This window comes from Malaclemys terrapin, chromosome 2 (genome assembly GCF_027887155.1).
Source record: "Malaclemys terrapin pileata isolate rMalTer1 chromosome 2, rMalTer1.hap1, whole genome shotgun sequence".
Lineage (NCBI taxonomy): Eukaryota > Metazoa > Chordata > Testudines > Emydidae > Malaclemys > Malaclemys terrapin.
The window spans coordinates 126771727-126786834 of NC_071506.1; the positions used below are offsets into that span (position 1 = coordinate 126771727).

The 15108-nt window shown below is 63.0% G+C and overlaps 1 protein-coding gene across 1 annotated transcript; it reads left to right on the plus strand.

The window, feature by feature from the left end:
* Positions 1-1205: 1205 nt before the first annotated feature.
* Positions 1206-4870, plus strand: NKX6-3 (NK6 homeobox 3). The gene is made up of 3 exons (XM_054019128.1): positions 1206-1917; positions 3795-3964; positions 4231-4870. Exons 1-3 carry the CDS (start codon positions 1548-1550, stop codon positions 4450-4452), a joined length of 762 nt encoding a protein of 253 aa, XP_053875103.1. The 5' UTR covers positions 1206-1547; the 3' UTR covers positions 4453-4870.
* Positions 4871-15108: the final 10238 nt, after the last annotated feature.

Sequence of the window (15108 nt, forward strand, 5' to 3'; positions counted from 1 at the left end):
CTGCCTGGGGAGGGGAAGGGTGTATTTGCATGTGTGCACGCATGACTGTGCATGCAGGGATAGATGTATGGCGGGGTGGGGGGGCGTGTGCAGGATAGGTGTATGGCTGGGGACGCGTGCAGGGACAGGTGTGGTGTGGGGCGCATGCAGGGACAGATGTGTGGCAGGGTGGGGGGTGCGTGCAGGGACAGCTGTATGGCAGGGGGCGCGTGCAGGGACAGCTGTGGCGGGGGGTGCATGAAGGGACAGGTGTGGCGGGGGCTGGCAGGCTGGGGCGGGAGGACACAGCTTGTACAAGTAGGTATGAGTAATACTAGAAAATGGAGCCCCCAGGCTGGGGCAAGCGCCCCCCACAGTCATGGAGCTGACACACCACAGGAGCCAGCTGTGGTGCCTGCAGAGCCGTGCGCTGCAGCCCAAGGGATGAGGCCTTGGCTGCTCGCACCGCCCCACGGATGCTGTCCAGCAGCGCAGGCGGCTGCGTGGGCCCTTATGTCAGACAGGGAGCGACGTGGCCTCTGCCCTGGAACCCCACAGGGCCCAGGTGCCAACCACAAGCCAGCAGGCATTGGGAGCTGCACCCCAGACACATGCGTGCCCCCCCGTACACACAATAACACCCATACACACCTGCACAACACACAATAGCTCCCTCCCCGCACAGATGCTCTATCACATGCAGCCCCACCATGTACACACCAGCCATGAACAAATACTGGTGCACACAGGTATGGAACCCCCCCGGCTGAGGCTGGGGCGCTGCACACACAGGCAGCCCCATGCACAGTGCACACAGACAGACATGCACAATCGCCTACACCCAGCTGCACACACGGCCGCACACCCTCTGGTCCAGACAGGCCGATGCTCACTGACCCCGTGGTCCCTGCACACACCTGCATGGTCCGGCCCGGCCCTGCCCTGCCCAGCCTGGGCTCTGGGCCTCGTCCCTCACTGTGGCCAGTGGGCAGCCAGGCACAGCCCCAGGAGCTCTGAGCCCAGCAGCAAGCGGCTGATTATTTTTTTATAGCTAATCTTTCAAATTGCAATTTGTCTGGGACGAGCCAATCCAGGGCCTGCCCTGACACCCAGCCAATGGGAGCTTAGCCCCAGCAGCTCAGCCAATCGGGCCCCAGTATTCTAATAGCCCACACCTTTATCAGAGAAATGTTGCTTCTCCTGAAGTTAAACTTCTGTGGCAGGGACCTGGGTGCAGGTGCTCTGGGGTCAGCCTGGCCAGCCGGCCCCGGCATCTCATGGGCTTGGGCCTCAGCCTTGGACAGCACCTGGCAAGGTGCTCCCAGACCAGCCTGCCCCCCAGGAGCCCGCCTGGGTCACGTGGCTACCGTGGTGCCTGCTGCCTGGGCAGTGCCAGCAGCTGACGCCCAGGCCGGGCTGTAGGGAAACAGCAGGATTGTGGCCAGCTGGCACGGCCCCCCCACTGAGCCAGGCTGCCTGGGATGGCTTTGCTAGCACGTGGTACGCAGCTGGGGCGCTAGGGCCCGGCTTGGTGCATTCGCTGGCCTCTGCCAGGGCAAAGCAGCGCCATGGACTCCAACCTGCAGGGGACTTTCCTGCTCAACAGCCCCTCGCTGGCCCCCTTCCCGGAGGCGAAGGCCCCCATGTGCCAGTATGCGGTGCAGAACTCCTTCTACAAGCTCAGCCCGCCAGGACTCAGCGCCCAGCTGGCAGCTGGCACGCCGCACGGCATCACCGATATCCTGAGCCGGCCAAACAGCAGCCTGCTCTCAGCCTACCCCCACGCAGGCGGCTTCAACGGCCTGGGCTCCCAGCCCGTCTACTACGGATCCCAGGTGGGGCCCTTCGCCAAGGCAGGGAGTGACTACCCGTCCCGGGGCAGGGACTGCTGGGCAGACCCCGGTCAGGACTGGCGAGGAGGCCGACCGTGTGGCAGCAGTAAGTACCTGGCGTGGCACCGCAGCTGAGGGGGAGGCGGGGGGCTGGCAGGAGCCACACGCTGATGGGGCCCCACAGGCTTGGCAGCATGAGGCCAGATGCAGAGGTTTAGCTCAGCGGGCCCCACCAGCCCATGCCCGTACCAACTGCCCCAGCCCAGCCCGCCTGCTCCCCACAGCCCTGGACTCTGCTCCCTGCCTGGGCAGCAAAGCCACCGCTGCTCCCACCCTGGGGCAGGTGCCAGGCGCTTGGGACAGGGCCATCCCCCACGGGACCGTGCTGCTGGGGCAGTCAGAGACAGCTCACCAGGGCCTAGCTCTGCCCCCTCTACTCTGCCCAGCCATAATCCACTCTGAGGCAGGGCTGGGATAGCCCCGGAGCTGTGCTCAGAGGCTGGTGAATGCCCGTGCTGAGCACCATGGTGGGTGCCCGGGGAGGATGGCAGGTGACAGCACAACGGCTTGCCTGGGCCACTGCTGCTGGGACCCGAGTCACTGTTACGCACCAGCTGGGGGGAGGCAGGGAGAGGTTAGAGCCGGACTAGGGCAGGGCAGAAATCAGTGTCCTTCCTCCCGCAGGGACAGAGCTGAGCCCCCCAAGGAGAGGGGCTGAGCCTCAGAACCCTGAGCTGGGAGCAGAGCCCCCCTCCCCCTGCCCCGCTGGGCGCCTGCACGGGCGGGAAAGCTGCTCTCTTTGCCACCAGCGCGAGCTCCAGGATGTGCTGCATTCAGCCCACGGGCAGGGAGAGGAGCCGGCTCAGGGACCACCTGGCTCAGGAGAGAGGGTGGGACAGCAGGACTGGGGCAGAGCCTACCCCCCCCCCCCCCCTGCCCAAGGAATGAGTTGGATGAGCACTGGGGAAAGGGGATTGATTGATTGATCCCCACCCCTGTGGGGGCCCTTAGGGGCTCAGCACCCAACATGGACCCGGCATGTGGGTGCCCCGGAAAGCCTGGCCCTGCAGCCATAAGCCCCTGTCCCAGAACACCAGGGCGGCCAGCATGCGGGGAGCCCAGGCCCTGAAGGACGGGCTGCCCTGGGGTACTTCCCCATTGCTCACACTAGCACAAGCCCTTGGGCCATGAGTGGCTGCTTTAAGCCGGCCAGAGCAGCTGGCCCTGACTTGGGAGCAGCCAGGATGGGCGCCTACAGGCGAATAGCCCGCTGGCCGCATGCCCCTAGCTGGCTGGGCGAGGCAGCGTGTGCGCCCCACTCGCTGCCGGGCACCGGGGTGCCCTGTGGCACAAGGGCCGCTGGGCCTCTCAAGGGCATTCGGTGTCACTCGTGGGGGTGGGGCTTGGACCCCGTTTCCTGATGGAGGCATGGGGCGGGCCATCCCATGTAGCAGTGATGACAGCATCCGAAACAGGCCCAGCAGTAACGCCCTGTATTGGGCATGCCATTCTGACCCCGCTCAGGGGACAGAATGGCGTGCCCAATACAGGCTGTTACTGTCACCCTGGGGGCTGGGGGGACAGGGAGCAGCCCGCTGGGGGGGGTGTTACTGTCACCCTCGGGGTGGATGTGTCCTGCTCTGGAGGGGTGTTACTGTCGCTCTGGGGGGGTTACCAGCTCCCTGGGGAAGGTTGCAGGGCACATTCCCCTCTGGGGGGTTACTGTTACTCGGGGGGCATGAGGCATGTCCTGCTTGGGGGGGGGGTACCGTCACCCCAGGGGAAGGGGGGGCCGTGGGCCACAACCCACTCCGGGGGGGCTAGCGTTAGCCTCGGGAGTGGGGGCTGCAGGCACAGCTCCCCTGGGCTCCATTAGGGCTCCTCGCGTCCTGCCCAGCCACGCCCTCTGGGGCAGTAGGTGCCTGGCTGGCCCGCTCAGGCGGCACCAGCCCTCCGCACTGACCGGTCCCCTCCCTCCGCCAGCCCCGGCTCACCTGGCCGACAGCATCCACAAGAAGAAGCACACGCGCCCCACCTTCACCGGCCACCAGATCTTTGCGCTGGAGAAAACCTTTGAGCAGACCAAGTACCTGGCAGGGCCTGAGCGGGCGCGTCTGGCCTATTCCCTCGGCATGACCGAGTCGCAGGTGAAGGTGAGTGAGGGCCCAGGGCCAGCGCTGGGACTCAGGGGCTGGGCGGCCCAGGGCTGTCTTGTTAAAGGGGCCAATGGAGACTGACCCGAGCCCCCTCAGGGCCAGGCTGGATCCTTAGGCAAACTGGCCTGTGTGGGGCGCTGGTTCGCTGGGCACTGAGGGGCCTGGCTAGGGCAGCTGGGGCTGGTCACCCCCCAACAGCAGAGAGCTAGGATGGGGGCCCATCAGCTCAGTACAGCCCTAACGCGCTCCCCATCCCGGGCCAGGTGTGGTTCCAGAACCGACGGACCAAGTGGCGGAAGAAGAGCACGCTGGAGCCCTCGTCCTCCTCGCAGCGGGCGGTGGGCGAGCGGGCCGCCTCTGAGACCGAGGACGACGAGTACAACAAGCCCCTGGACCCCGACTCGGACGACGAGAAGATCCGTCTGCTGCTGAGGAAGCACCGGGCTGCCTTCTCGGTGCTCAGCCTGGGAACCCACAGCGGCTGAGCCCCCTGCAGCGCCTGGCACTGGCCCCGTGCCCGAGACGCCTGTGCACCAGTCTGCACGCCGGCTGCTCGGAGCCAGAGACACGCAGAGCAGCGCCCGAGCTGGCAGGGGCTGCTCTGAGCAAGAGGGGTTGAGCCGTGAGGTACAGGGTCCTGGAGCCTGCCTCCTCCCCGGCTGAGTCGTGAGGGGACAGGAGCAGTCCTGACCCCACAGGAGCTGCCAGCGCAGCCTTGGGCCATAGAGCCAGGCTGCAAATGGAAAAGGGGGGGGCTCTGCCTCTGTCCCTGCCCCACGCTGGGAGGGGGCTGCCCCCAACCTGGGCAGGAGGGAGCCGGGCTCCAGCATGTCCCGGGTTGTTGGTGTTACAGACCTTGCCGGGCCATGAGCAGTGATGAAATAAAGGTGCCAGCCCCCTCTGCATCTGAGCAGTTATTTGACTATGGCGCGTCCGTGGGTGCAGCTGGCTGGGGCAGTAGCGGAGTGTCGACGGCTGGGCTGCCTGGTGGGGGAGGGGTTAAGCTGTAACCCATTGAACCCCCCACTGAGCAAAGGGTCCCTGCGGGGGCTGCACCGAAAGGCGGCTGGCCTGGGCCTCGGCTCAGAACACATCCGGGGGGCGGCGCTGGGGACACTCAATGGGGAGCAGCCAAAAAGACGCTGGCACGCAGTCCCGACAGCACTGCTGTGGGGAAGGGTGCAGTCCTGGAGCCGCCAGCACTAGATTCTTGCGGGTACATTATTTATTAATTAATTAATTTGAAGTTTGACCTGGGGCGTTGCCCCATCTTTCCTCATTAGCCCAGCCCGGCTCTCTGCCCCATGGACTCAGCAGGCCCTGCGTGCCGTCACCCTGCTCCCACCTGAGTCAGTGCCAGTCACTGGGCCGGGCGAACCCGACCCGTGCGGCTCCATGCAGGGCGGGTACTGCGGCAGGTGGGGTTTGAGGCCGGGCCAGCGGCGGTTCCAGTGGCACTGTTCATGCACAGGCACTAACACTGTGGGTGCTGCTGCCCTGAGCCACAGAGACCCAGCCCAGCAGTAAGGGGCGATGGCCATGGGGTGCTGGGGAGCCACCCAGACAGGCCAGGAGCAGCATGACCAGTCCCAGGTGAGAGGTTAGGCCAACAGCCACAGAGACACTGTTGTACACCAGCCTCTCCCAGCCAGGGTGCTGTGGGGAGCAGGGTCAGCGCCCTGGAGGGGGAGGGGAGCTCTGGGTTTCTTTGCAGCAGGTAGCTCTCGGGTGCTCAGCGTACCCTGAGCTACTGCATGAGGCACCAGTTCAAAAGTCGCTCGTTAGGCCTCTTGTTGGAACATATTAGCAGCAAATAAATACCATTTATCTTGGGGCGGTGAGTGAAAGCCCATTCACCTGTCGCAGCCACACGATTGATGCTGTGTCAATAGCAAAGGAGTGTTTACTGCCACTCCAGCCTGCGCACGGCCTCCGTCCACCCTGTGCACAGGTCACAAGCGGGCGTGCGCAGAGCAGCGTGTGTGAGCATGTGCGCGCTCGCCCATGCTAGGCCCCAGACCAGCTTGCCCAGCCCCTTTTGGGCACAGCGCTGCCTGCAGGGTGTGTATGGGCTGCCCCCAGGGGGCTGGGCTGGCCTGCGCTCAGAGCTGGAGCCAGGCTTGCTCTGAGGTGCACTGGGGGGTGGGGGGGCTACACACCATGTGTTCAGTTGAAGTACTGGCACAGTCTCTGCACCAGGGGATGTGTGCACACTTGTGCAAGCATGCAACATTCCTGTGTAAAAACGGGTCTCCTGCACCAACCACGGGCTGGCCAGAATCTGACCCTGCATCCGCGGGCCTGGGTGCGGTAGCCCCTGGCGGGGGGGTAGTTTGGGGTGGGTGGGAGGGGGAGGCTGTTGTTGTACAAGCCAGCCCCACTGCAGCTCTTTTCCCATGGGTTTGGGCTTTCCTCTCAGTTCCAGGCATCGCAAACTGGTGCAGGGGGTTGCAATGCCACTCAGATTTGGCCTGGCTGCCCCCCGTCATGCACAATAGCACGGGTGGGGAGCTGGCCACAGCCCCACAGGACAGGAACTCTCGCTGCAGGGGGAGGGCGGGGCAGGCTACCGTTCCACCGCCCGGGAGGGATTAAGGTGGCGATGCCAGGGCAGAAGGTGCTGCGGCAGGTGCCAGGAGGGCGAGGGAGTGGTGGAGGAGGAGGCTGGCCTGACTTTAGGTGCCTCCCCACAAACAATTTGGTCCCTGGGTGAACTGCAAAAAAGACAGACTGCAGTTGGTGGGTCACCGTGGTACACGGTTTGGGCCTCGCAGTGTTGGCTATGCCAAGGCAGGGGGACAGGAGGCCCTGGCCAGGTGCATGCGATGGGCCTGGGCACCCCCAATTTTGAGCCATGTGTGCGTCACTGTGCGCTAGCAAATAACCAGTCCCGATAAGCTCGCCCACTTTCCAACACTGCGAGCCAATAACGGCGGCCAGCTGGGAGCAAACATGCTGCAGCGTCCGGGGGAGGAAATCGATCGGAGATAAGGTGTTGTGGGCCCATCATATAGCGATTAGTACGGGAGGGGTGGGGGGGGACACCTTTAGCCAGGCAGCAGAGCCCAGCTGCCATGACCCACTTGGGGCTGGACCCCAACGCACCCCCAGCAGCCCCCGCCAGTCCTCACGGCCCTGCACCCACCGCCAATGCAATGGAGCCCCAGGGTTACAGCACAGCCTGTCTGCTGGTGCCACGGCACGGTCCCCTGCCCAGCCCCCCCCACCCCCCGCCACGGTACACCTCCCCCAGTGCCACTGCCCAGCCCCCCCATGCCACGGCCCCCTGCCCAGCCCCCCCGCCACGGTACGCCCCCCCCAGTGCCACTGCCCAGGCCTCCCCATACCATGCCCTCTCCCCCTCCCCCCCGCTCAGCCCCCAAACCCAACGCCACAGCATGGACACCCGCCCCTCCCCCGCACAGTCTGGCCACCCCAATGCCACGGCACGGCCCCCAGCTCCACCGTGCAGCCTGGCCCCTGAACACCCAACCTGACTCTACAGTAATCTCCAACACAGCCCCAGGCCCTACAATGACCCCCCCACCTCACCCCCAGCACAGCCTCGCTCCTGGCAGCACCTCCCGGGTGAACGACGGGCTACAGCAAAATCTCTGCCCTGGAGCTACGGGGGATCCCGTCAGGGTTGGGGGCAGCCCCAGGGAACTCCATTAGGGGAGGGGGCTCAGGTGACAGGCTGAGGCCTGCGGCATGGAGACTAACATGGCCCCATGAGCCTAGCCTGTCCGTATGTGTGCCAAGCCCCGGTCCTCAGGGCGCTGCTCCCAGGCCAGGGAGGACTCCGGCCCCGCCAGGCTCCGCTGCTGGCTCCAGGCACATGGGTGCCAGTGGTCAGCCCTGTGCTGAGCCTAACAGGCTGCACGGCCCCATCTGGAGCATGCATGAGCCTGGCCAGGTGAGTTGTGACCATCCGTTGGGACAGAGCAACGTAACTGTCCTGAGCCCCCTCCCCGGGAGCCGATGCCCCTTCCCGTAGTACCGGGCTCCCGCCGGCTCTGGCCCTGGCATCCCTCCCGTTCGCCTTCGGTCTCCACTCGGGCCCTGTGGCGCCTGCATTCACATACCTCCCTGCTGCTAGCCTCTCCCTTGGTGCCACTCCTCCTTGAACTGCCCCGGCTCCCTCATTCTCTCATGTGAGGGGCTGAGCCCAAAGCCAGGCACCCGGCAGAGAGGGACTCTCCCTGCCCTGCAGGCCCCTCGGCTGGCCCCACTCTGAGCACAGCCCCCACCCCCTCAGTGGGGTCCCCTGGTTGTCTGGGGCCAGCACCCCCCTGCCCTCTCACACGTAACGAAGAGGTGCCAGGGGCAGCAACCCTGCCCGCCTTGTGCCAACCCCCACTTCTCCTGGGAAGCAGGTGGGGCTGAAGGAATGCCAGCAACAGAAGCAGCCCCAAAGAAACCCAGGGGAGGCCTCACACCAGGGTGCCAAGAGCATCGTGCCCCGGTCCTGTACAGAAACTCAGGTAAGCTGGTGGTTGGAGAAGCCAGACCCCAGGAATATGGGGCTCCCCCTGCAAACTCCTCTGGTCAGTGGGTTCTTGGGGATCTCGGCAGCCCTGAGCCCCAGAGGCAGCCGCTTGGCCAGGAGCCTGGGCTCTGCTCTGCGAGGAAGCTGGCGGGATATTTTTTTGACATTTTCTAAGCTGCCCGGTGTGGCTGACAATTTTTAATGTACTAACTGCCTGGTCCAGTGAGCTGATTAATTGGTGCTGGGGAGATCAATACAAAACAGAAAATTAAAACAATTTTAAAGTGATTAAGTAGTTTAACACCTGTCTGCTGCCACGTCAGCACCGGGAGACAAATAAAGCAGGTGGCAAAGGGCCTCCTCCAGCCAGGGAGAGTGACAAATAGCAGCTGTAGCCAGCCTGCCCCGGCTCGGCTCCTCTGCCTCAGCCCTTCCAGAGAGGCCGGCTCTGCCCCACGGACCACTGTGCTGCCAAGGAGGGCTAGCTCACTCCCTTCGCCCCCCTTCCAGGCCCCCCTATCACCCTATGGCCTAGCCATGCTCATGTCTCCAAGCCAGGCGACACAATGGGGCCAGAAGCCTCCCACTCCCAGATCTAGATGTGCAGCCATTGACTGGACACTGCATAATGGTGCTGCTCTACCTGCCCTGGGTTACACCTGGGCAACAGGATGGCAGCCCCTCCCCCGGCCATGGGGCTCAGACAATGTCCATGGCTAGACAGGCCCCCCCTACCCTGAAAAAACTAGTCACCCCTTCCATTCCCTCGGCCCCCGCCTCCTACGCCATCCACTGGTCACCTGCAGGGAGCTCAGACGGCTGGGATGGGTGTGGGGGTACCCTGCTGGTACCTCACTGCTGGAGAGAAGCTCACAGAATCTGAGCTGGGCACTGTGCTGGGGGAGCTCACAGCAGGCTGTCAGTCCCTGAGTTTGCAGGTTCCTCCTTTACCTCCCGGTCCAAGGCCGCAGGAGTGGTCTGTGCTCAGGCCTGCAGGGCCATGGGACGCGGACGCTGCCCAAGTTAGGCGTTCACAGAAACACAGGCTGGCAGCTGCTCCGAGCAGAGAACCCTGACGCAGACAAAGTTTCCCTGGCCCCCAGCTCCCTGGCCGGCTGGGCTGGTTGTGTTAAAAGGCGATTGTTTGCGGGTGGTGAGCGCGGGCAGGCAGGCTGGCCTGGCAGGCAGATGGATGGTGTCTCCACTTCAATTCCACATCCCTTTTCTCCCAGACAAACCCCGTCGGATTTTCATAAATCAAAGCGCCACACTGTTTAATAAAAATTTATTGACTTACAAGTGATTATTTATCAAAAGGCCATTAATAGCGGCTCCCGGAATGATGTGTTACAGGGTGGTGCAGGGAGACTAATAGGAAATCAATGCCGGCAGCAGGGCAGAATGTAGATGAGGGGCCAAGTGCCCCCCGTCCCCATCTCCCCACTGCTGCACCAGCCAGAGCCAGCAGCAGCTGCCTTGTGGGCCGCCCAGAGCGCCCCCTGTTTATTTATCGTTTACAAATGAAATGATCGATACTTTTAATCTAGAGCTAAATTTATTAACTTTCCCATCGGAGAGAGACATATTGACTGGGGCCACGGGAAGGGGGAGCGCGCCAAGATGGATGGTAACCTGGCCAGCACGCACCTTGTCTGCCAGAGCCTGCCCAGGCAGCAGGCGAGAGCAGCCATCCTGGCTGGCGGGGAAGACATGGCGCAAGGCTCTGCAGCATGGAGACACTTGCAGCACCTAAGAGCTGAGGCCAGGAGCAGGGACCCCCCAGACACCACCACGGCAGCCTGTCTGCTCTCCTTACCCTAGGGGGAACAGGACCAGGGCCCTGTAATGGTGAGAATGAATGGATCCCTGTGATTAGGCACTCCTGGGGACAAGGTGTCACGGACTCACAGATCGTGCCCACTCTTGGCCCTGTGCGGGCCGTAGGGGGTGCCCCTTTCAGTGCGACAGCCCTTCTTGGGGGTCCACTCTCTCTTGGGGTCAGGCCCCTCCACCTCCTGGAACCGCACCTCTCTGAGCCTTAGCACATCTGTCTCTGCCGTGGGCCCCCTCAGGGAGTCCACTCGCTCTGGACCCCCGGGGCCTCCACCCCCGAAGGGGTTGATGCAACCCTGTTCTCTAGACCGGAGTGACTTTCAGCCAGCATAAAACAGGAGGATTTATTGAGAGTTGAACACAGCACAGGAAACTCTCAGGGCCTCAGGCCTGGCCTCCCTCAGCCCAGCACATCCCAGTCTCTCTGCAACCAGGTGGGCTCTGCCTGCTCCCCCTCTCCAGCCCAAAGCCCCCCTGCTTCCCAGCTGGGCATCTGAGATCCCCGGTCCCATGCCCCGCCTCTGTCCATTGTCTTCTCTCCAGGTAAACAGGGTCGTAAACCGGGGCCTCCTCTCCTCGGTCTGTCCTCGGGCTGGAACCAGTTGGGTAGGTCATTGGCTCCTCACTCTTCAGGCCATTGTCCTCCCACTGGCCAGAACCGACTGCGATTCCTGAGCTGGGTTTCCAGGTCCAGTCGGGTCTGGTCGCTGGGGTATCCATCCTCCAGGCCATTGACTGGGGTCCCACATTCCCTCTCTGGTCCTCTGTAACAACAAACTCCCTCTCCCCTCACCTCGTTAAACCAGTAACACCGAGGGAAACTGAGTCACACCCCCTCCGCATGCAAACCATTGAAAACCCACCAAAAACAAGAAAACAAACAAGAAAATCCCGCACTTTGTCACACAAGGCCATTGTCCGTAAACAGCCCCCCCATCGCCCCTGAGAGCAGGAACTTCTAAGCCCCAGCTGGGGCCTGGCATCAGAGCCACGGTGCCCAGGTAACCGCGCTGGCTAAGGGGGCGCTGGAAGGCTTTGGCTATCCACGCGTTCCGAGCCCAGCCCCACTGCGTGGAGGGAAGGATCCAGCCACTGCTCTCCGCAGCCCCACGGGCCAGGCCCACACATGAGCAATGCCTGAGAGCTGCAGGAGGCCTGGAGCAGGCACTGCCCCCCAGCCCATGCTCTGCAGTCCTGGGGATCTGCTGTGGAGAGACCTGGGAGAGGCCCAGCAGGGGGGCCAGGTATCGGGGGTGGGCACCAGGACTGGAGCTGCATGGGACTGGGCCAGGCTTGGGGGTGCTGCTGTGGGCAGGGCAGGCTGTGTGCCCACCCCCCCCCCCCAGAGGCTGCTCCCCTCCCTGCAGCAGCTAGTCCCCTCTCGTCCCCAAGGCCCCGGGACAGGGCTCTGGCGTGTGGGGGAAGGGCGCCCCCTGCAGGGCCCGGACAGCGTGCACTGCCGGCTTTAGCCCGATTCGCCGATTCCCCCGATCGGGCCCCGCGCCCAGCCGGAGCGCGCCGAGTCCCGCGGTCCCGCTACCCCGGCCGGAGCGCGGCAAGCCCCACGGCCCCGATCCCCCGGACCGAGCGCGGCGACCCCTGCCGGAGCGCGGAAAGTCCCGCGACCCCGCTCCCCCGGCCGGAGCCAAGCAACCGCGATCCCCCGGCCTGAGCGCGGCAAGTCCCGCGGCCCCGATGCCCCGCGCTCCGGCCGGGGATCGGGGCCGCGGGGCTTGCCGCGCTCCAGCCTGGGTAGTGCAGACTGGCATGGACAGTCTATTGCCACTCTCAGCACTGGGGGCCTGGCTGGGCACAGACAGGACACTGTTATGCAGAAGCTCACCACACTGGAGGCCCAGCGAGGCAGTGCAGGGCACTGCTGGAGAGAAGCTCACAGCACTAGCATCTGAGCTGGATACTGTGCTGGGGGAGCTCACAGCAGGCTGTCAGTCCTTTCTCTCCCTGAGTTTCCCGGTTCCTCCTTTACCTCCCGAGCCAACGCCGCTTCGGCCCGGGGAGCGGGGCCGCGGGAGAACCGCGGCCGGCGCGCGGCAATCCGAAGTGCCCCCGAAGACTGGGCCGCCGCCCGGTGAGTACAAGCCCTACGGATCGGGGCCGCACTTGCTAAAGCCAGCCCGGAGAGCGTGACATGACCAGGTGTGCACATGGAGGGCCCGATCCCTGCAGAAGTTCACAGCTGAGGCAGGGGAGCCTGGGAGACAGCGAGAGTCCAAGGGCCAGCAGCACGGCCAGCGAGAGCTGAGCCTGCAGGGACACCTCTGTGGGGCAAAGGCCTCGCTCACACCTGTCAGCAAAGGCTCAGCAAGGGCCCTGCCCCTTCCACCTGCTGCCTGGGTGACTTGCTCAGCTCCCCCAAAACAGTGTCCCCATTGTTCACACATTGTCCAGTCACACTGGCTGCTGGTGGCCCCTCTGGGTACACAGATGCCCTGGCCAGGGGTGCCTGGTGCTCATGGTGACCCCCCATGTACATGGTCCCCAGGATGGGGGAGCCTGGTGCTTACCCCGATCCTGGGATGGGGTGGGCCTGGTCCTCACACTGACCCCTGTCCCAGAGCCGGCTCTAGATTTTTTGCTGCCCCAAGCAAAACAAATTTTGGCTGCCCCCTGTCCCAGCCCTGGGCTCCTCGCTGCACCCCGCTGCTGCCCCAGCCCTGGGCTCTCCCCCCCACACACACACCCTGCTGCCCCAGCTCTGGGATCCCTCATTCCCCCCCCCACCATTGCCCCCCCCCACCTCCTGCCGCCCCAGCCCTGGGCTCTCTCCCCCCCTCCCACCTACACCCTCCTTCTGCTGCAGCTCTGGGTCACTGGTAACTCACTCCCAGGCAGGTCATTCAGCAGGAATTTTGGGTGTGCACAGAACACAGACAGGATTGGTTCCCATATGGTTACAGAACTGCAGTAAAGTGGAAGAATTTTCAGCTTGTATGACTGGAGGATATCTGGATGCATATTATAAGACTGTCCTACATAAATGAGGAAAAGTTGAGGTGCCTTTATTATTCCTTTGTTCCACTCTTTCTTTCTATGGGGAATTTGCCAGTGCAATATCACTGTCTTCCTTTTAAACAAACAAACAAACAAAAGGCAATGGCTGTTGAAAATAGCAATTCCAGTCGTAATAACCACTGGGAAGCATTTCTTGCTCAATTTTATCCTACTTTTTTTACAGCAAGTTACAGTGGATCAGTATATTTGATTGGGAGAAATGAAGTAACAGCTGCCCAAACGGAGCTTGAGCACTCCTGAATTTTGAGGTGTTCAAATCTGGAAGGCAGGTGCTGGGGAGGGAGGGGGCTGTGGCTCCACAGGGGAGCACGGCAGCATGTATGCAGCAGTGTGTCTGGCGCTGCGCGGAGCCAGACACGCTGGTCTGAGTGGCACGGTAAGGGGGCTGGGGGGTTGGATGGGGCAGAGTTTCGGGGGGTAGTCAGGGGCAGGGAGAAGTGGGGGTTAGATGGGTCAGGGTTTGGGGGGGCAGTCAGGGGACAGGCAGCAGTTGGATAGGCACGGGAATCCTGGGGGTTTGTCAGGGGACAGGTAAGGGGTGGGGTCCTAGGGCAGAAGTTGGGGGGGTCTCAGGAGGGGGCAGTTGGGGACAAGGAGAAGGGAGGCTTAGATGGGGGTGGGGTCCCAAGGGTCAGTTAGGGGCAGGGGTCCCAGGAGGGGGTAATCAGAGGTCAAGGAGCAGCGGTGCTTAGATAGGGGGTGGGACCCTGGGGGGCAGGGGTCCCGGGAGGAGGTGATCAGGGGACAGGGAGGGTTGGATGGGTTGGGGTTTCTGTGGGGGGCAGTGGGAGGGAGTGGATGGTGGCAAGGTGGGGCTACCCTCCCTGCCTGTGGAGTGTCCTATTTTTTGTATGTTAAAATATGGTATCCCTACCCTTCCCCATGCAGCTCTCCATTCACAGCAGGCTGCAGCATGAGGTCTCAGCTACCTCACTCCCTCCCCCTCTTTCCTGTTGGTAGTGGCCAAGGGAATGCTGAGAAATTTAGTTCTTTCCCTGCTCCAGGGCTGGCTCTATAGGCAGGGAGCTAACCAAGGAACTACAGCTCCCAGGGCCCCCTGTTGGTTCTCAGCTGCCATGCTGGATCCCTTCCGCCCCTGCAAATGGGCTGCCCCAAGCACATGCTTACTTTGCTGGTGCCTAGAGCCGCCCCTGTCCTGTGCATACACAGGCCCTGAAGTGCTTCAAAACACCGTGCAATGCAGCTGGAACTACCCTGTTTCCCCGAAAATAAAACAGTGTCTTATATTAATTTTTGCTCCCAAAGATGCGCTAGGTCTTATTTTCAGGGGATGTCTTATTTTTCAGAAATGAAAAATGCCTTATTATCGGTGGATGCCTTATTATCGGGGAGGTCTTATTATCGGGGGGATGCCTTATATTACAACGAGAGGCAAAACTGTAAGTAGGCCTTATTTTCGGAGGATGTCTTATTTTCGGGGAAACAGGGTAGGCTACTGCTGGGGCTAAAGCCTCTCTGCCTTGATGTAGGGCCATGCAACATGACGAGAGTGGAGGGTGGCAGGAGGGATCCCCCAGGGGGAGCCTAGACCCTGGCATGGGGGGCAGAGACTCCCCTTGGAGTGACTCCCACGGGCTGTTCCTTCCCCCGGGTTACAGGGGCCCAGTGGAGCAGCGCTGGAGCCCCTTGCCTGGGTTAAGTAGGCACGTTGGGGTGTGCAGTGCCCACGGCAGGGGTGCTGGCGCACAGCCCACTCATCTCCAGGGGAAAGGCCTGGGTGTGGAGGGGCCAGGCCACAGATGCTGTGTGGGAGGCTGCCTGGAGC